Source organism: Schistocerca serialis, chromosome 7, assembly GCF_023864345.2.
Source record: "Schistocerca serialis cubense isolate TAMUIC-IGC-003099 chromosome 7, iqSchSeri2.2, whole genome shotgun sequence".
NCBI classification, from domain to species: Eukaryota; Metazoa; Arthropoda; class Insecta; order Orthoptera; family Acrididae; genus Schistocerca; species Schistocerca serialis.
This window is the reverse complement of record NC_064644.1, coordinates 375897903-375918477: the sequence shown is the minus strand read 5'-3', so window position 1 is coordinate 375918477 and position 20575 is coordinate 375897903. Positions and strand designations below refer to the sequence as shown.

At 42.5% G+C, this 20575-nt stretch overlaps 1 protein-coding gene across 1 annotated transcript in view; it reads left to right on the top strand.

The window, feature by feature from the left end:
• Nucleotides 1–20056, top strand: part of LOC126413103 (lactase/phlorizin hydrolase-like) — a 233745-nt gene extending 213689 nt beyond the window's left edge. Inside the window, exons 21-23 of the mRNA XM_050082997.1 lie at nt 2868–3002; nt 3091–3197; nt 19930–20056. Of these exons, the coding sequence (XP_049938954.1) occupies nt 2868–3002; nt 3091–3197; nt 19930–20056 (369 nt within the window). The remainder of the gene's footprint in view (nt 1–2867; nt 3003–3090; nt 3198–19929) is intronic.
• Nucleotides 20057–20575: the final 519 nt, after the last annotated feature.

The window sequence follows — 20575 nt, the reverse complement described above, 5'->3', positions numbered from 1 at the left end:
TTTGTGCTGACTTTTAATGCCTGATAAATCTAAAAGAAACAATAATATACTGTAAATTAGGAACTCGAAAACAAGCAAGTATGCAACATGAATTTGTGATAACATTATAAAACCCACTATACAAAGTGAAGTATGTAAGAGAATTATCTGATTCTAGTAATGTTATTAACATGAAATTTGACAGCAGCATCAGTTTACAGATTACACTAAATGGCTGTTTTCATCAACAAATATTCGCACAGTGAAACAAAGAAGAACAACAGTCAAAGGTTGAGAGCAGCGTGTATTAAGTACCTGGAAGAACCAATTCACAGCGAAAACAGAGAGTAACGAGGGAGACACAATACAGTCAGTACCATGTGAATGTAGTATTAAGATACTAGTAACTGTAACCAATGAACTGTATAACAGTTGTACAAGTTATTTGTGTACATACGGAAGGTACATAACAACAGATCCAGCAATAATTTGAACGCAGAATCTAGGAATATTAGTGTCTTACGTACTATCATGTAGATTATAAACATAAAAAGATAAGAAAAATTTAACAAGAAAAGAAAAGAAGTCAGTCGTGTTATTGGTGTGGCACAAAAGATGGCTAGATGTGTTTCGTTAAAAAGAAAAAAAAAAACATTTACGTCCAAATTTTCACACACCACTATCTTACACAATTTTTTACGTGCTGCAATAAGGATGGTGAGAAAAAGGGGAATATACAAAAATAATTCAAAACGATGGATAACAGTATCGAATTGAAAGTTTTCAGAGTTGATGGGCACATTTGCGACCCAGATGCTCACAATTTGCAAGTTTAATAATTTCCAGGTTCAGTCAGATAGAACAAGTAGAATGCAAAGCCGTCTAGAGGAATGTGAAAAAGAAATAGAATCTATCAGAATCTTTAGAACTTATGAAACATTATATTCTGAGAAACTAAGTCAGTATTTGAGAGTGATAACATAGGTATATGCTGTGGTGTTCTTATTAGAGTCTTCGCGAGTCAAGAATTACTGACGGCCAATATTAGGCTACCAAGAGGAAGAGAACTGTAACACCGTTCTTATTGGATGTAACTGCATTTTATTTTGGGAAGCCTATGTCCCTCTCTTCCTCATATTGAGAGTTTCATGTTTTACTGATGTGTATTTTCTATTATATGGCTTATATAATGACTATAGGCATCAAGTGTTGGGTCATCACTTTTTTATTTTGTTCAAATGTACATCTGAGAATGTGATCCGATACCGTGAGGCCAGTCGAGTTCCTGTAAATAAAGGTCCATATAATCTGAAAACGGTTTGTTTGTTACATATGGTGGCGTTAAGTTTCTGATCAGCAGACATTGCGACAATGTAATGGGTTATATTCCAGTTCACTCCCTAGAGTCTTGTGGTCGGAGAGAATATGGTGGGATTCTCGGATCTGTTCCAAAGCCTTTTTCCTTAGTAAATGAATAATTTTGAATTGTTGTTCTAAGAATTCACCGTAGACATATTCATCGGTGGAAGGGGGAGGGAGGGGCATTGGCGAAGGAAAGGTGTTGTAATTAGTACACTGTGTTAATACCTATAAGGACATGCTAATCATGATTTATCTAGGTTTTACACTGTAGACAGATTTTGGTCCTTTCACACGGTCTAGTCAAATTAACGTCACCACCTCTCAAAAGCCTGAATAACCACCTTTTGCAGAGTGGACAGCTGCAAGGCGGCAGAAAAGGAGTCAGTGAAGTTCTGGAAGGTACCGACAGAGATGTGGAGTCTTGCTGACTCCAGTGCCATGACCGGATGCGTTAGCTTTGTCGGCTGAGGATCTATGGTGCAAATAGCTCGATCAAGGTGGTCCATAGACTCTCTGTTGGGTTTAGACCAGGTAGTTTTGTGACCAAGGGAATATGGTAAACTCATCCTGGTGCTCTTCAACCCACACACGCTCACTGCGGACTGTGTGGCACGTTGTATTGTCCTGCTGGTAAATGTCATTGTTACGAGGAAAATAAAAAGTCGCATGTGAAGCTGGTTATGTCCCAAAGGATAAACGTTTACTTGTGTAGATCCATTGTGTCGTCCAAAATGACGAGATCACCCAGAGAATGCCACGAAAACATTTCTCAGACAATAACACTCCCTCTCCGATCCAGACGAGTTTTGCAGGGATGTACACACCTACGGTCATATATCCAATGGACCCTAAAAGGTGATTCATCTGAAAAGGACACCTGTCGGCAATCAGTGGTCGTTCGGTTGCCTTCGTCCCCAATGAAGAGTAATCAACACCGGTGCATGAAACTGGCGCCTGCTGCAGAGACACATACGCCGCAAGTTTCACTGAACGTTCGTTCAGGAGACACTGTTAGTGCTCCGTAATTCACCCGTTGCTCAACAGTATCATGCCTGTTCTTCCATATATATTTCCACGCCCTTTTACCAAACGCGATATACCTTAACCACAGCGGCACAGGAACAGTTTATAAACTTATCCGTTCCGGAAACGCTTGCTACCTCGACCCGTAGGGCATTTATCACGCCCGTTTCGAATGCGGATAACAATGACTCTATTTCCGCATTATGGCAAGGACTGCACTGTTTTCCGCGTTGCCCGACACGCTTTATAGACCCCACCGTTTATAGACCCTAATGCTGTCTCCTGCACGTTGACGTCGAACATATCTAGTTGTCACATTAATGTGACTGGATCTTGTAATTTCGAATAGAAGATATGAATAATTGTATGTAACTGGGTAATCCCGGGTTGTAACTAATGAAGAGATAAAACTGCCAACAAACTTCATTTTATACCTGCGCGTCCATTTTGAAGAAGCAGGTGGGGACAGAAATAATGTCTGTAATACATATCTTACCTTTCAGCACCTTCCTTGGGGGTTTCGGAGTCAGCTGAACTGGATCGCCAACGAATACCCAGGATATCCAATAATTATAACAGAGAACGGTCTCTACAATTCCGGAGGACGAAACGACACAGACCGCATCGAATACTTTAATGTAAGTAGAAATTTCTACAGTAATGTAGCAGCTATTTTCATCTTCCCAAATTCATTTCTCTACCTGCAGTATGCTGTATTGTAACTAGGGATACCTCGGAGCTGTGCTGGAGGCGATAAGCATCGACGGTGTTCCGATTATCGGATACACGGCTTATGGTCTCATGGACAACCTGGAATTTAACTCGGGATTCACGTGAGTAATTATGATATTTTTATGTGTTAAAACAAATAATACAGAAAAAACACAAACACATTTACCTATCGATAAAACCCTGCGGCTTCCTATGAGCTTAGTACAACGTAGTGTAAGGTCGACTATTTCACCATATCTCATAAAACAAGCCACTTCCATAGTGTTACATAATAGAGGAATGTAAACACAGACAGGAGCAACGTTTGCTCAACATGACTGCTTGTATTGCCATGTGTTGGTACATTTACTAATTTACCATCCAATATCATAACGTTTACGTCTATACAAAGCGAAAAATATCTTCTCTATGTCAGACGAAGGTTATTTGGGTGTTAGGACGCGTAATATACAACATTAAAAAAACTATAAAAACCGACTATTCGACCTTACAAGCAGTGAACCTTCTCTGTTCGAGCAGTTTTTCTTTCTCCCAAACGAGGACGGCTACCAAACTGGTCGAAACCTTCGTTGTATAACGGTCTTAATTTTTGAAAATTGTTCGGCAGAACAGCCAAAAGGGTTTTATTCGAAGTGACAACACTCGTGTAAGTGTATCTGATTACAGAGTCAAAGTCGATATTGGGAGCATCTGTGATAAACAGGGTGATACCGTGATCACGTTCCGAACCTGTTTTATCAGAGGTGGAATGCTAAATACAATAGTCATGTAGTCGATGAGAATCCCCTCGCGACAATCGTGAAGAGCAACCAACAGGCCGAGCGGCGTAGCGCAGTGGTTACCACACTGGACTCGCATTCAGGAGGACGACAGTTCAAACCCACGTCCGACCATCCTGATTCAGGTTTTCTGTGATTTCCCGAAATCGCTTAAGACAAATGGTAGGAGGGTTTCTAAAGGGCACGCAGTTTTACTTCTCCATCTCTCCCTAATCCGACCTTGTCTTCCGCCTCTAATAACCACGTTGTCTACAAGATGTTGGAAACTAATCTCCTCTTCCTCGTCCACCATAAACACAGATCATCAGTCAACGTTTGAGCAGAGACTGTCAATGATTATATACTAGACCCGTTTCTCCGTCCTCCCACCTTTAATGCTCAATTGAACAAAGTGTTCATCAGTATCATGCTATCGAAGTTCCTGGAACATATCCCACTTGCTATTTGTCAAAGTATATGGTCCCAAATGTGATGGAGCTCCACTTCACTTCGGACTGAAGAACACCTTTATCCGACATTCCCTGAAAAGTGGGTAGGCAGTGGAAGTCATATTTCGTGGCCAAAACTTTAAACTGATTTTACTGAAAAGGATTTTTTGTTGTGGATCCATGTAAAAAGTATCGGGTACGAGAGGCCTAAAGTGACTAAAATAGATCTCTTGTCAAGAATTATCGCCGTCTGAGACACTAGTCACACTACATCGGAAATATTAGAACTGGTACAAGAACACTTTCTGCGACGATACCATGCTTGCACTGATGCGGCAGCACACTATTTTGAGCATCTGTTGTAAATGTAGCAGCTTGCAAAATTTGTACCGGTGAATGATTATCGGTCTCTCCAACATCAAGTGACGTGCGCTGTTACAAGTCCAACTGATCGGGAATTCTGTATCTCATCATCAGGATTCGTTAGCCGGGACACTCAGTTTGAGCACTGCGCGGATTTGCAAAGGGAACATGAATCAACTTTCGCTTATACCTTTCTGCTCGGTCTTTTCCAGAATAGGGTCCCTGCCTCACACTGGTTCATTTACCCTTCTCCATCTTCCAAGAAAGTTTGTAACATCTGCAAGGAATCAACCCGTATGAAACACCTGATCGTTTAGAACATTGTATTAGACCTTCTTTCTTCTTTTCTAACAAATTTCGGATGTCAGTGTTTATTTACTTCTGTTCTGTAACATTTTTCATATCGTCTAATCACCATCTTACAAGAATCTGATTTATACATTGACGAGCCAAAGCACTAGTATCACCCACTTCCCAGCAAGCCGGTTCATCTTTGGAAAACAACTGAGGAGCGACTGTGCGTGGTATGATTTCGACAAGGCATTCGTAGGTGGCACAAGGCGTCTACGCACAGTTAACACAAATCCCCTAAATTACGCGCCAGTGAATTGTAGGGGCCGAGTTGGCACGAAATTGCGCACCGTATCTGTTCCGTCGGGTACAGATGAGGCTAATTTGGTGGCCAAGGCATCGGTTTATGTTCACTGTAATGACTCTCAGATGTAGCACGGTTCTGGCCCTATGGAACGGTTATTTTCCTGAACATCAAGGGAGGCAGATGGCCTTCAGTAATATACAGCTAGTCGACGGCTATATTGTTGTCTTCGATTACTATCACAGGTCACATGGCAGACTAGGTGGATGTCTCCCGTGGCACAATACTGCATTCACCAGCTTACTTCGCGGTGTGGTGCGTGTTTGGAGCAGTCGTTTGCCTTGTTGACGGCGTACCCAGGCACCACCATCGATCTGGTGTAGCAGGCGACACATTACTCCTGATCAGCACTCCAATCTCGATGATTCCGTATCCACTACAATCGTAATATGACGATGCTGCTGGGCCTACATGGGAAAACACGGGGATAGTCTGTTGCAGAACCCCAAGTTCAACAGTTTGCACCAAACTATACGCTCAAAAATACCAGAACTGTCCTGTGGCGTGAGATCTGTGGCGTCAGATTTGCCACGCCACCTTTCCTCCTCTACAGAGCGTGAATTCCTCCTACCTCTTCGTTCTGCGGTGACGCATAGTCGAAAAAAAGTCCCGTACTGGTGGTTTTACTGTCCTTCAACCACTTTCCATAGATTATCAAGACAGTAGCATGCGAACAGTCGACCAACCGCTTGTTTTCAGCCGCTGGGCCGTAACTACACTCCTGGAAATGGAAAAAAGAACACATTGACACCGGTGTGTCAGACCCACCATACTTGCTCCGGACACTGCGAGAGGGCTGTACAAGCAATGATCACACGCACGGCACAGCGGACACACCAGGAACCGCGGTGTTGGCCGTCGAATGGCGCTAGCTGCTCAGCATTTGTGCACCGCCGCCGTCAGTGTCAGCCGGTTTGCCGTGGCATACGGAGCTCCATCGCAGTCTTTAACACTGGTAGCATGCCGCGACAGCGTGGACGTGAACCGTATGTGCAGTTGACGGACTTTGAGCGAGGGCGTATAGTGGGCATGCGGGAGGCCGGGTGGACGTACCGCCGAATTGCTCAACACGTGGGGCGTGAGGTCTCCACAGTACATCGATGTTGTCGCCAGTGGTCGGCGGAAGGTGCACGTGCCCGTCGACCTGGGACCGGACCGCAGCGACGCACGGATGCACGCCAAGACCGTAGGATCCTACGCAGTGCCGTAGGGGACCGCACCGCCACTTCCCAGCAAATTAGGGACACTGTTGCTCCTGGGGTATCGGCGAGGACCATTCGCAACCGTCTCCATGAAGCTGGGCTACGGTCCCGCACACCGTTAGGCCGTCTTCCGCTCACGCCCCAACGTCGTGCAGCCCGCCTCCAGTGGTGTCGCGACAGGCGTGAATGGAGGGACGAATGGAGACGTGTCGTCTTCAGCGATGAGAGTCGCTTCTGCCTTGGTGCCAATGATGGTCGTATGCGTGTTTGGCGCCGTGCAGGTGAACGCCACAATCAGGACTGCATACGACCGAGGCACACAGGGCCAACACCCGGCATCATGGTGTGGGGTGCGATCTCCTACACTGGCCGTACACCACTGGTGATCGTCGAGGGGACACTGAATAGTGCACGGTACATCCAAACCGTCATCGAACCCATCGTTCTACCATTCCTAGACCGGCAAGGGAACTTGCTGTTCCAACAGGACAATGCACGTCCGCATGTATCCCGTGCCACCCAACGTGCTCTAGAAGGTGTAAGTCAACTACCCTGGCCAGCAAGATCTCCGGATCTGTCCCCCATTGAGCATGTTTGGGACTGGATGAAGCGTCGTCTCACGCGGTCTGCACGTCCAGCACGAACGCTGGTCTAACTGAGGCGCCAGGTGGAAATGGCATGGCAAGTCGTTCCACAGGACTACATCCAGCATCTCTACGATCGTCTCCATGGGAGAATAGCAGCCTGCATTGCTGCGAAAGGTGGTATACACTGTACTAGTGCCGACACTGTGCATGCTCTGTTGCCTGTGTCTATGTGCCTGTGGTTCTGTCAATGTGATCATGTGATGTATCTGACCCCAGGAATGTGTCAATAAAGTTTCCCCTTCCTGGGACAATGAATTCACGGTGTTCTTATTTCAATTTCCAGGAGTGTATATGCCCTTCATAGAAGTCACTTAAGTCAGTGGATTTCCACATCTGTGACCCGCATCGTCTCTAGAACACCTCCCGATTCGTTTGTGTTCCGTTTTTATACTCGTCGTAGTCAGTGGTCTTCATTTGCCTCAGGAGTGCGTGATCCGGTCTCGACAATCTTTTTTTCTATCCTCACCTACATACTCTACCAAATTAATTACTTCAATCCTGTGTCATGTAAAACGTAAGTATTGCTCCTTTGGGTTGCAGTTTTCCATAGACCTATTAACAAGCGAATTGGTGCAGCTGTTACGACCCCTGATTTGCATTCTTAAGGTGAGCATTCCTCCGTCCAGTTATAGAAATATAGGTTTCGAGTAGCTTCCACGAGTCTTCTCGAATCGATTGCCGGGGTGGTTTCTTTCAGAAGGCCACCCAGTTTCCCTCCCATCCTTGCACAGTCGGAACTTCTTCTCCGTTTGCAACAACCTCGTCATCAACGATTTCATCAATGGCGCCAGGGAGTTACTGTTCTTAATTCCTTTGAGTCTTGATTCATGGTGGCTGTATGTTCAAAATGGTGTCTTCTTTCGGACATGCCCGAAAGAACGGACAACACACACATAATTAAGGCGAACACGATCAATGATCGCTTCATTGTGGTTGCACAACATTCTCGAACTCTTAGTGGGACCGGCGAAATGCAGCGAGTACTGGGGATAATGAGCAAGGGGCACTGCATTAGTAATGTGTAGAGAAGTTGAGAATTTCGGTATGACGGAAGGCGTGCAAGAGGTCCGTGTAGTTGTCCTTACCACTGTGTTCGGATGGCGCACAGACAAGCGCATGTGCCTGCCTAGTAAGCAGGAAACCCCGGTCCGGCCCAAGTTTTCAGCTTTCTCATTTGATTTCGTCAGTGCCTATTGGCAGCTAATGTCGTGAATTCCTATGTGTCTTAAATATTTATCTTCCATTTTTTCTTTATATGTACATGTGATATATCTTCAGTCTGTACATTATCACATAATTCGAAATTTACCTTTGGGTTTCCCCCTCCTGATAGTAATTTACGATGATGGTTTCGATGATGGTCTCGGTGTAAAAATTGAGTAGATCCAATGTGCTCACACTTTCTGAGAACGAGATTGTATAGCCACTACTTTCTTCTGGCATTCCGTTGCTTCTGATTTCCCTGGAAGTAGTTACGCTTCGCGTGTCTGTACGTCAGTCTACACTTCTCGGCTTTACAAATGATTGTTTTCTTTTGGACACTCCTGTAGGTACCCGAGTGGCATATGAGCATAAGCTTCTCATGCTGAGAAACTATTAACAGCTGTGACGTCTTTAAGTATACCCCTTTACTCATTATACCACATCTTACTGGATAGGGGAGAATTTCTGCCACTGGTCCTTGGGGTCTTTGGACCATTACGTTCAACTTTGATCTGTCCTTACCCAGTTCCACATTTCCTGTATGGTAAAATATCGCCAAGTTCTTTTCGGAGACATAGTTCCGCAGGAAATTCACTCCCCGCTAGATTCACCCATATCAAGAACTTTTGTGGAGGTAATAACACCGAACTCAGTTATCTGTCTACGCCATGGAAATTTTGCTACTTGTAATGACTCTACTCCCATTCTCACATCGTTGAATCTGACAAAGGAAAACAGTCTTCAGCCGAGTAATGTCTTGGAATCTCTTTAAGAAGTCATGAAGAAATGTTTCAACTACAGAAACATAATCATTCATGTCTGGCCAACAAATGACCGCCTTGGGTTCTTAAAAATATTCCCGGGTACTAAGTTGAAGCTGATCGTTCCATAGCGTTAATTTTTGTTTTATAACATCTAATATCAAATGATAGTCTGTTTGCATTAAGACATTTAAGACTTTAAATAATTAGTGATGTAAACTATAAAAGATTTTGTCACTACGCTACTTACGCTCAACTCAGATTTTCCCCAAATGGTCGCCTTTAGTTGTGGCTACATTCGTATCGTCTTTGTAGCTCATCTAATAATGTCGTTCAAATGATCATTTCTGTAGCTCGTAACAGTGTGACGGTTTATTAAGCACTTTGCATGGCCATAGAACTATAGAAAAGTAAAGCAGTTCTCCACGTTTTCTATTTTTCTACATATGCGCACAGGTCATAGTATTCTAACTTAACAATAGTAGTATTGTTATCACACTGCTTGGCGTGTGGCAAGGCGACTCTCTTGCTCGAGTGGCTTCCGGTAGCTGTCTTCCATTTCACCTTCCTCCTCTCCCCTCAGCACCACTGACCACTACGCTATGAGCGCTAGGCAGGGGCGTGGCCGGAGCATTAGCGACCGCGGAGCGCTATTTCGCCATGTCTGCTGTAGAGGGTGAGAGTGGAGTGGTGTATTGCGGTTGGGACAGAGGCATTCCCTGTGTGTGTGTGTGTGTGTGTGTGTGTGTGTGTGTGTTTGTGTGTGTGTGTGTGTGCGTGTGCGTGTGTGTGTGTGTGTGTGTGTGTGTATGCGTTAGTGCGTTTTAACATTGTTCGTTGTTAATTTTATAAAACAAATTTTTCATAAGAATTGCTTTTTTATTCTTTATTATTGTTTTAATTTCTTATTGTAATCAATGAATTAGTGTAAAATTATCCTTTTCTTGTTGCTATGTCACTGAGGAAGTTTATTTTCATTTATGGGCCATTATACGAAATACCCTTCCTTCAGAGTGGGCGTTGGCTGTTTTATCCCTTGGTGATAGTGATCTTATTTCCATAATGTATATAAATTCGGGACTCTGCACAGAACAAACATTTTGCTCGCTACTCTGCTGCTACAGGTGGTATCGCAGTAACTATTACGTTTATGGTAAGCGTGTTTGAGATTAGTTAGGCAGGATCCCACTTCTGATTTCTTTTATTTGTTTTAAAAATCTGAAAATGCTGAGACCATGAACTAAACCGGTATCATTGGAAATACAAACACGACAATGGACTGTGGTACAAATCCAGTATGATTCTCCAGCGAGAGAACACGGCAGGTCTATCAGGCAGTACATTTAACTGCTTGTACTCAAATGTTTTTATGTAGCAGTACCTCCGTCACCTACCTGAAACGAGCCTAGTTGACATGCGGGATGTATCGCCTCGTCCAACTCCCGATGTGCTCCAACGGTATATACCAACGTGCACCGAAACTCTACAGCTATGCTCTGAAGAAACCTACATTCTGCAAGCCACTTTGCGTTGTATGACGGAGGGTACTTTATGTGCTTCTGTCACTTCTTGTTCCAGTCGCTAATTGTTCCGGAGAAGAACGATTGTGTGTAAGAACTCTGGTGGGTTCGCATCTCTCTTATTGTATCTTCATGGCCTTTTCTCAAGATATACGCAGGAGGAAGTATTGTATTCGTTGACGCTTCTAGGAAAGTACACCCCTGGAACTTTAACAATAAACGACATCGTGATGCTGGACGTCTCTCTTGCAGAGTATGCCACTGGAGTTGGTTGCTCATCTCTGTGACTCCTTCGTGCTTAATATATGAACCTGTAACGAAACGTGCTGCTAACGAAACGTGCTGCTCTTATGTGGATCTGCTCTATTTTCTCTATCAGTGCGGGCATGGCATGGATCCCAGACAGACAGGCAATGTTTAGGTATTGGTGGCAGGAGTGTTTTGTAAGCTACTTTCTTTGTTGATGGGTGACGTTTCCGGAGGACTATTCCAATGAATCTTAGTTTGGTATCTGGCTTACTCGCGATTAATTTTTTGTTGGCGCTGTGCTTCAGATCACTCGGTACGCAGACTCATAGACGTTTTATGGAAGTAACTGCTTCCAGTGATTGTTCGGCAATTGTGTAATAAAGGGTCCTTCTGTCTATGTGTTCGCAATGCGTTGTATTTGGTTGTGTTGACAGTTGCCACCTCCTGCACCAAGCATCGATCCTCTGAATTTCGCTACAATTTCCTAGTCACGATTTCTTTACATGCAACAGCATCATCCGTGAAAAGCCTCATGGAACTTTCGACGTTATCTACTAAGTCATTAATACATGCTGTGAAAAGTAACAGTCCTATACCACTCCAGTGACGCATGCTCAAATTTACTATTACTTCTGTTCGGAAAGACATTCTGTGTTCTCTTTGCTGGTAACTCATCAGTCCATTCACGCAGTTGATCTGATATTCCGTACGCTAGTAGTTTGTTCGTTAGGCGGCAGTATGTAACGGTATGGAAAGGATTCCGGAAATTACGGGACACGGCGTCTACCTGGATGCCTGTACCTAGTGCTTTCTGGGTCTCGTGGACAAACACAGTGAGCTGGGTTTTACGCGACAGTTGTTATCAGAAGCCATGGTGGTTCCTACAGAAGAGATTTTCAGCCTCCAGATATGTCACAGTATGTGAACATCAAACATGTTGCAAAACTGTGCAATTGATTCAAGTCAGAAATATGGACCTACAGTTTTGTGTGTCTGTTCGACGAGCCTTTTTGGGAATGGGAATGACCTGTGGTTTATTCCAACCATTAGAACCACTTCGTCCCCACAAAGAACTACTGTACACTGCCGATAGAAGAGGGTAAGTTCTTTCACACACTCAGAATCGAATTCGTTCCCTTCATGAATGATATGTCGAAATTACTACCGATGATAAACTGTCATATGAGTTCTAATTTCTATGATTTTCTTGTAATGATCGTTACGCACAATGCGTTTGGGAGGAGTTAATCTCTTGCACGATTCTTCTACAATCGTACGCTATTGGAATTTCAGAAGTATAGCTCCCCGTGATGAACACCACCTCTCTCATAGCATCTCCCAGCCGGCCGGTGTGGCCCAGCGGTTCTAGGCGCTTCAGTCCGGAACCGCGCGACCGTTACGGTCGCAGGTTCGAATCCTGTCTCGGGAATGGATGGGTGTGGTGTCGTTAGGTTAGTTCGGCTTAAGTAGTTCTAGGTTCTAGGGGACTGATGACCTCAGACGTTAAGTCCCATAGTGCTCAGAGCCATTTGAACCATTTGAAGGATCTCACACTATGGTTTACTAAGACGCTCACGTGACGCAAAGACTTGCTCTTTGTTTTGCACCTCTTGAATGTAACCTTCTAATCCAACTTGGTGAGGATTGACGCTCGAACGATACTCTACAACCGATGGAACAACTGTCGTGCAAGCGGCTTCTTTCCTGGAGTAATACATTTCCTTGCGATGCGTCCAATTGATTCCAGCCAGGCCTGTACTTTTCCAACAACTAGTTTTAATGTGTGTTCCATTTTGTATCGCGACAAATGGTTACTCTTGGAATGTAACGGTTCTTGCTGTTCTCAGTAATTTATCTTCAGTAGCGTAACCTAACTGTAATGGATGTCTATGCCTATTTGTGCATTTGTGCGTAGTATGTTAAATATATTTGAATTGAAGTGAACTAGTGTAGCTGCTTCAACCATTAATCCTTTGGAGGTCTTCTTGCATTTCACTGTCGTTTTCTGGTATTGCAACCCTTCTAAAGACAACAGCTTCGTCAGCAAACCACGTCTAGGATCTTCTGCTGTTGTTCACTAGACCCCTTATGTGTGCTGTATAACGGCACTATTACACTAGTGTAAGTGATTACTTTCCATTCTTCGTGCGTTCTGTAAATAGATTGATGCGTTCCTGATGATATCTGTGTCTTGTCATGTGTGAGGGCAATATTAGCTGCACACAACATTGAAGGCGTGGCTTTACATGTGATGAGTAGAAGTCCCGTCTCTTCTCTGTTGTAGTGTGCAGTAGTCGGCGACCAGTCAGGCTATAAATACGTCGTTACCTACTACAGTCCAATCTGGTGGCGGTGTTTTCTCCTCTTATCGAGCTCTTCACGGTTTACCCTTGACACTGTGGCACTTGAAAGCCCAGAGACAGCCAACTCTAAGAGATCAAGTGTTCAGTGTGTCATGTTCGATTAATTACGTATTATGAAATCGATGATATCTGGCGTGTTACTCAACCTTCTTTCGTCTGTCACCAGCCCTGACAACATCCCAGCCTTGAGACAGGCCCATCTGCTCCGCTCCCTCCATGACAGTACGTAGTTATAAATGAATTTCTCGCGACGATCATTCACTGTGTAGACAACATACCTGATCAACAGGGTATACAAAAGAAAAGAAAACCACCTGATTGCTGCTTAACCCATCAAAACGACAGTTTGAACTTAGATTAGTTTTAATGACAGTGGAATAGTATAAAACTAATTTGATCTCAATATGTTGACTCCATAGACATAACGTGTATTGTGATATTACTATGACTCATTTACCAACATTTACTCACTCCGTCGTTAGGCCACGAGTAGCCTACCGGGATCATCCGACTGCCATGTCATCCTCAGTGGAGGATGCGGATAGGAGGTTCAAATGGCGCTGAACAGTATGGGACTTAACTTCTGAGGTCATCAGTCCCCTAGAACTTAGAACTACTTAAACCTAACTAACCTAAGGACACCACACACATCCATGCCCGAAGCAGGATTCGAACCTGCGACCGTAGTGGTTACGCGGTTCCAGACTGCAGCGCCTAGAACCACTCGGCTACTCCGGCCGGTGCGGATAGGAGGGGCGTGGGGTCAGCACACCGCTCTCCCGATCGTAATGATGGTATTTTTGACCGAAGCCGCTACTATTCGGTCGAGTAGCTCCTCAATTGGCATCACTAGGCTGAGTGCACCCCACAAGCATTTACCTCACACTATCTTAACTTTGGTCACCGTCTTATTTGAACTGCCTCAGATGAATTTACCCTCAAATTGTGTTCCGATTACTTACTGGCCTGTTCACATAATCGAGAGGTAAACAACACAGAGTAGATACAGATTATAAACGTCGTCAACGGTGCACACACCCCGACTAGACTAAACACGATTGTATGAAATATTGTGCATCCACTGACAATGCCCAGTGGGGAAGAAGATGGTGCAGCATGTAAAAAGAAGTTACAAATAGTTTTCTGTTGAGGGAAATGACTATTTAAATAATCCATGTTCCAGACATAAACCGCAAATAAAGTTTTTTGTTTACAGGAGTACGACTAGCTTCATGATATCAGATCACACCTTGAGGCTATATACGTTACTAGCACATTAAGTAATCAATCGCCGAAGAAGTACCATTAATGTACCCTAGGCTTCAGGCTCTATCGCAGGCCAGGGCTGACGATTGCCTACCGTGGCAGACGTTGACATTAGAAAAAGAACAACGTGTTTACCGGCTGGCTTCAGGAAAGCACCGACGACGCAATACTTTCCTACGCCGATCACGTGTCTGTGAGCAAGCGAGACCTCTAACCTACCGCACATCCGGTATTTATGGTGCCACACACCTCAGAGCCAGGTAGTTTCGGTTTCCCTCTACTACTTCGAGTTACTTTCTAGTTCTATAAGCCACCAAGCTACGTTAATTAGGGAGCCGTTTATATGACATCCAAATCTGTCTGAAGTAGTTGTTGTGGACTGGCCATCCAAGTATTCATTTATGTTACTTAATTTGGACTTTGTATCTAAGTAATTATTTGCCCCTCTTAATTGGGACTTTGCAGTTAAACCATCATTTAACACTCCTAATTTTGAGTTGTATCCAAAGATCTCGCTTAACTGTGTCATTTGGACTTTGCATCAATGAGACAATTTGGGAAATTCTGCAAGTCACATTCGAGCTCTTTATGCGAGTCAAACTCTATGTACAGTGTGTTCGATAAATGTATTGATTTTAGTGGGATTGTCGTTGATAATTACCTAGCCATATGTAGAAACACTGGAAATTTAAGGCGTGCAAGTCACTGCTCAGTGACAACCATTACAACACCCATGAAGATACAAAACGATAAATTTGGAAGTCCTTCAAGGAAACATGTGAGAGCTGTCATCTGTCTATGATTTTGTCATCTTCTCCTTGATCTATCTAAATTTTCTTGTCCATGATTAAGTTCGGTGAGATGGTAATTATTTCTGAACATTTTTCCAAATTTCCATGTAGGTGGTCCCCATCTTCGAGTCTTCACCAGGTAGTTAATTTACATTAGCAACCGATTTAAGTTTGTTTTCGGTTTCTTCCCCTCCAATTTTAGAACTGCTTGTTTTCCATCTTTCCACTTATCCCCGCTTCCCGACAGAATGGCAACCTGTTGGGCCCGTGGCCTTTCTCAGCTGCAGCTTGTAACTGAAGGACAATGTCTACACTTAATTTTGAAACACACATAGTGCCGGTAATTAACATTTGTGTAAATTGACAATCAATCTCGAAGAAATATTCGAGGAAAAGTTATTGATGTTGTTAACACAGGTATCTAAGAGATACTTTCAAAATAACTGAAACGTTGAAAACCAATATTAATCGAAGATGTACCAAATGTATCATAATACCACCAAGAGGTACTCGGATTTTAAATTTATCAATGAAATTTCTGCTACATAGCACTTAAACATGGAACTGAACTTTGCAGCACGATTGACAACACAGTCCAATAAATTAGCCACCAATAAACTAGCCACTTTGACTTAAAAGCAGTTTTGAACAGTGCGATTTGACCAGTGTCATAAGCTACACCATTCTTTCTATGAGATCATGCAGAAGATGGAAACTTTTGATACAAATGTGGATGAAACAGCCACTCAGTATGTACCCACCATGGTCACTCTGAATAAATAGTACCACTTTTTTATAAAACGAGATATGTAACCTGCACCTGAATTATGGTAAATGACACCATGTTAAACAAATATCGAACTTGCCTATATTGTACCATTTACGAATTACGTACGCTTTAACTGACTTGATAAAATTGATGCAGTTCATTCCCCCCTCTCTCTTTCCATCTCTCCCCCTCTCTCCCGCCCACCATCCCTCCTTCCCTCTTTTCAGAACCCGTCTTTCTCACTCTCTCTCTCTCTCTCTTGCAAGTTAAGCACCTCTTGTTAACGTATGTAGTCCAGTGTCAGTACCACTCTTGATTTAAGGCACAATGGACGTTCAAATTAAATATTTCCACATCTCGACTACTGTATAAAGCATCTTACCCTTATCAAGTATCACAATGTTATTTCTCCACACACACACATACTCGTAACTGTCAAATCTGATACCTGAAACATGACTATGGACTCTTAGATTAAGTGCCCAATGCTGTTTCCACTTCTAAATTGTTATAAAGCCTATAATTGTACACATCGCACATTGGTAAAAATATTAAAATAAACAGATAAGCAGTGATAGCTGACACAAACAATCAGACAATCCGAATTACTGCCAGCTCCTGATAGAATGAAATTAATTTTTAACTTATGCCATGACTGTAAACTCTCAAATTAATTTTGCACAATGCCAACTCCACATCTTAGCTGATCTATAACTCTACAAACGTAGCATGCTAAGTAATCAGGTAACTTCATCCTCGGCCTGAATAAGAGTATCTGAATAAGCACCATTTCAGGGACAAGAAGATAATGGATCATGTTCTACACTATATAAATATAACTAATGTTCTCTTCTTAATAAGTTCTTGATATTTAATCATGCAGTTATATCCCACAGGTATTCAGTACACCAACATCATGTTTTCCGACAATTTAGCAAAACATGCCATAGAAAAATATAGCACTTTTGACGACGTGTTCAATATCGGCATTTTGATCGCAGGCAACTTGAGGCTGTGTTAGCCATGGTAGAAAGATCAGACTACGAACACCTGCGTCACTTCACCAAGCATGAATTTAGGGAGGAAGAAGAAAATGCATCAAGTTCTACCTTTGAAATTTATAATCGATTGTTTTGATTAGCTAATATTGCTCTTTATTGCATTTTCTTTTATTCTACTAGAGGTTACGATCAAAAAACTGGGTATATGTGAATAGGAATCATGCCCTGAAAGTGCCATACAAACTCAGTTATGAATAATTATAACAGCTTCATGTGGTTCGGTGGCCTGGTGCGGGTGTTTCTACTGGACTCCGCTCTGACGACTTGGGTGTTCCTAACCTACGCTAGTTATCCATCCAGGGAATGGGACTTGCAGTTTAACGTGGAATTAGAAACACGGGTTGTTTTTCGTGACTCGTCACATCGTTGAGAAGTGAAGGCTGAGTTAGAACGAAGATTGAAAGAGACAGAAAAATGTGTAGTCTGACCAAGACTCAATCCCGCCATCTCTTGTTTTCCTGTCTCATGCTTTACTATTGGATCACCAGGATTAGCATGCATATAAAACGTTCATTTGCAGGTTTTAAAAATAAGTTTGTAGATGTAAAAATTTGGCTTCTGTGGCCGTAATCTTAAATTATTTACATCTCTAACGAACCGTAGACTTCAGTATTTAATATAAATTTCAGCTTGATATCTCCGCTGCTTTTGATGTTACCCTATATTCGTCGTACCGGAAATCCTTATACTCTTATCTCTTTATTAACCCCCGCCTTATCTAAATAGAGCCTTTGCATTTGCTTTTTCAGATGTCCTAGCTATCCTTCTGAATTTCCACGTTCCGACACGTGGAAGGTTATCCATTCTTTGGTTAATGAATAACTTTATCATGTTTGCCTTCCCCTGCTCAGTCATCTCTCGGAAATACGAATGTGGAACTAATCCGAAATCTTTTGCCATAGGAGAAATCATCATGACAATTTTTGAGCTACATGCCCCATGTCCTGTGGATATCTGCTTATGCCGGGAGTCTTCTGCTGTCATTGCTGGCGATTTTATTCAAAATTAAAGCAGTTATAACCCAGTACACCTAGACCAGATGATTGAGAAATGGCTACTTGTGTTGCGTTTTGGTACTAGATTAACTGCAGACGGTCCATAAGAAGGGCGTTCCGAAAACAGTCACCATAAGAGTCATAGTGTCACGCTGTTAAATGTGTAGTGTATTCACGAGACGAGCCTTACCTCCATGACAGGAAACGTAACACCTTACTAAAATAAGTCACCACAAGTACAAACCAAAACTAAGCTACAGCGATCTCAAACGAGGCTGACTCCTAAATAAATTATCAACACTATTTATATTTTTTCCGAAGTGTCTCCTTATCACACAAGCAAACGTATCAAAGACGTGAACTCTGACTTATTAGGCAGAAAAAAGAAATTGGAAAGAGTCAACTTACCCGGAAGAGAATACCTTAATCTACTGAAGAAACGGAAAAAATTAATTAAAATTATACATTGTGTAATTAAAGGGATCGGCAGAAGATAGTATTAGGGCTCAATTTACTAAGGATTAACATTACCCGTTGTGTTTTAGAATGCACCAACAGCCGGTAACAGGCAATCCCGTTTATACATCTAGGGGGCGCTGTATATTATACAACAGTATAAACTATGTAACTTCAGAAACTGTTCTGTCTCACTGTATTGATATTATTGTGTTGGAATACAAGCAAAACAAAAGCATGCAATATCACAAAACATTCTCTTGTAGGTTATCGCTTTCTTTTATCGATAATTTCAATTAATACGAAATGTTCGGAATCTGAATAAATTTCTCCTGAATAGCACGGCATCTTCATTTACAATAATGAGAAAATGAGTTTAATGTAAACCAGAGGAGCAAATTTTGTGTTTCAGCTTGTTTTCTACGTATTATACTAACCTTGATGATTAGTATTGTCATGTCTCCAGCACATTACTCCACCTCTGAAGCATTGTCGTCGACAGACACTTCGTGGCATTTTGGGAGGGGGTGGGCGTGGAGGGGGTGGAGGATCCCAGTTTAATTTCGGAGTGTCCCTTAATTGGTCGACGTTAATGTTGCAATCCAGCCATAAATAAGTCCCTGACGGATTCATCTCCCATTCTTGTACAGTCTCCCCTTCTGGTCAATCTACAATTAACTAGTCGTTTCAGACTCGACCCTAAACTTAACCAGTCTTCTTTCCTAACGTATTCTTCGCAGATTTACTGCTTATCTAATGGTTCAGTCTCTTGGAATAAGGTAGTATCCCTACCGACTTCTACTGTAAGTTTGCAATGAATTTGATACTAAACGCTTCAAGGACTTCGGCATGATTACAAAATCGTATAACGGTACTTCTAGTAATAAATGTGGCCACTTAAACTCTGATGCTCGCAACCTAGATATTAAATTCAGAAAAATTTAAATTTCCAATTTGTATGACAATGTGCGATTCAGTGTGAAACTATATACGCTCGTACACATCTCTGTAACAAGCTACCCACAATAACAAAGTAAGAAATTTCTAACCTAACACGTTACCAAGCTGAACTCAGGACACTCATTATTTGTTACTCCTCTGTAGTGTTTCAATGTGTGAAATACGTAAACTGAAACCCGGGGTAGATATTGAACCCTATAATATTCCTAGATACTTTCCAGTTTAGTACAAAGTACCTAGTTTTAATATCTGCTCATTTCTGTAAATGTTCTCATACTCTCATCCAATATTAGTGATAGTGCATATCAGACGTGCATATGTGGATCGTGACTTTTTAAATAAACACTCTCATGTTTACTATGCAGACTTAAGTCTGGGCTGTACGAGGTGGATTTCAGCAGTCCAAACAGAACGAGGACGCCGAAGGCATCGGCCTCCTTCATGGCAGAAGTCTTTAGCAGCAAGCAGTTGCCCAGCCAGTACAACGAGTAAGATGTTCCGTGTTCACCACAGAAGACATACATGAGGATGTCAACACAGTGTTTAATATGATCTCTTGCCGAATACAGTAGAGTTAGACGAAGGAATAATTGTATTGTCTGCAACTACTGAATGTAGATATTTTTCAACCACTGTCTATGTAAATAAATTTCTGAAAATGAGCAATTGTACTTTGCTGTTTTGAACATGTCTGTCTCTCACCAACCGTACGTAAGTTTCAACGGAGAAGTAACACAGCCTACCGGTCTAACGTTGTCCATTACAAAGAATACGTACGGTACCAAAAGCTGGAAAATTTTTAACTTTTAATTCCTGACTTGAGCATGTAATTTTGAGTGTTGCCTGCTTGAAATGAAGCATTACGGTTGTTTAAATTTTTATCTCCATGAAGGCATCCTTAGAGGTTTAGAAATCTAGGTCAACGTTTTAAAAATTATTTGCAGTAGGTGGGCTGTATTACTTCCCCGTTGACTTATACTTTGATAAATTCCCGTAACAGGAAAACGTGGC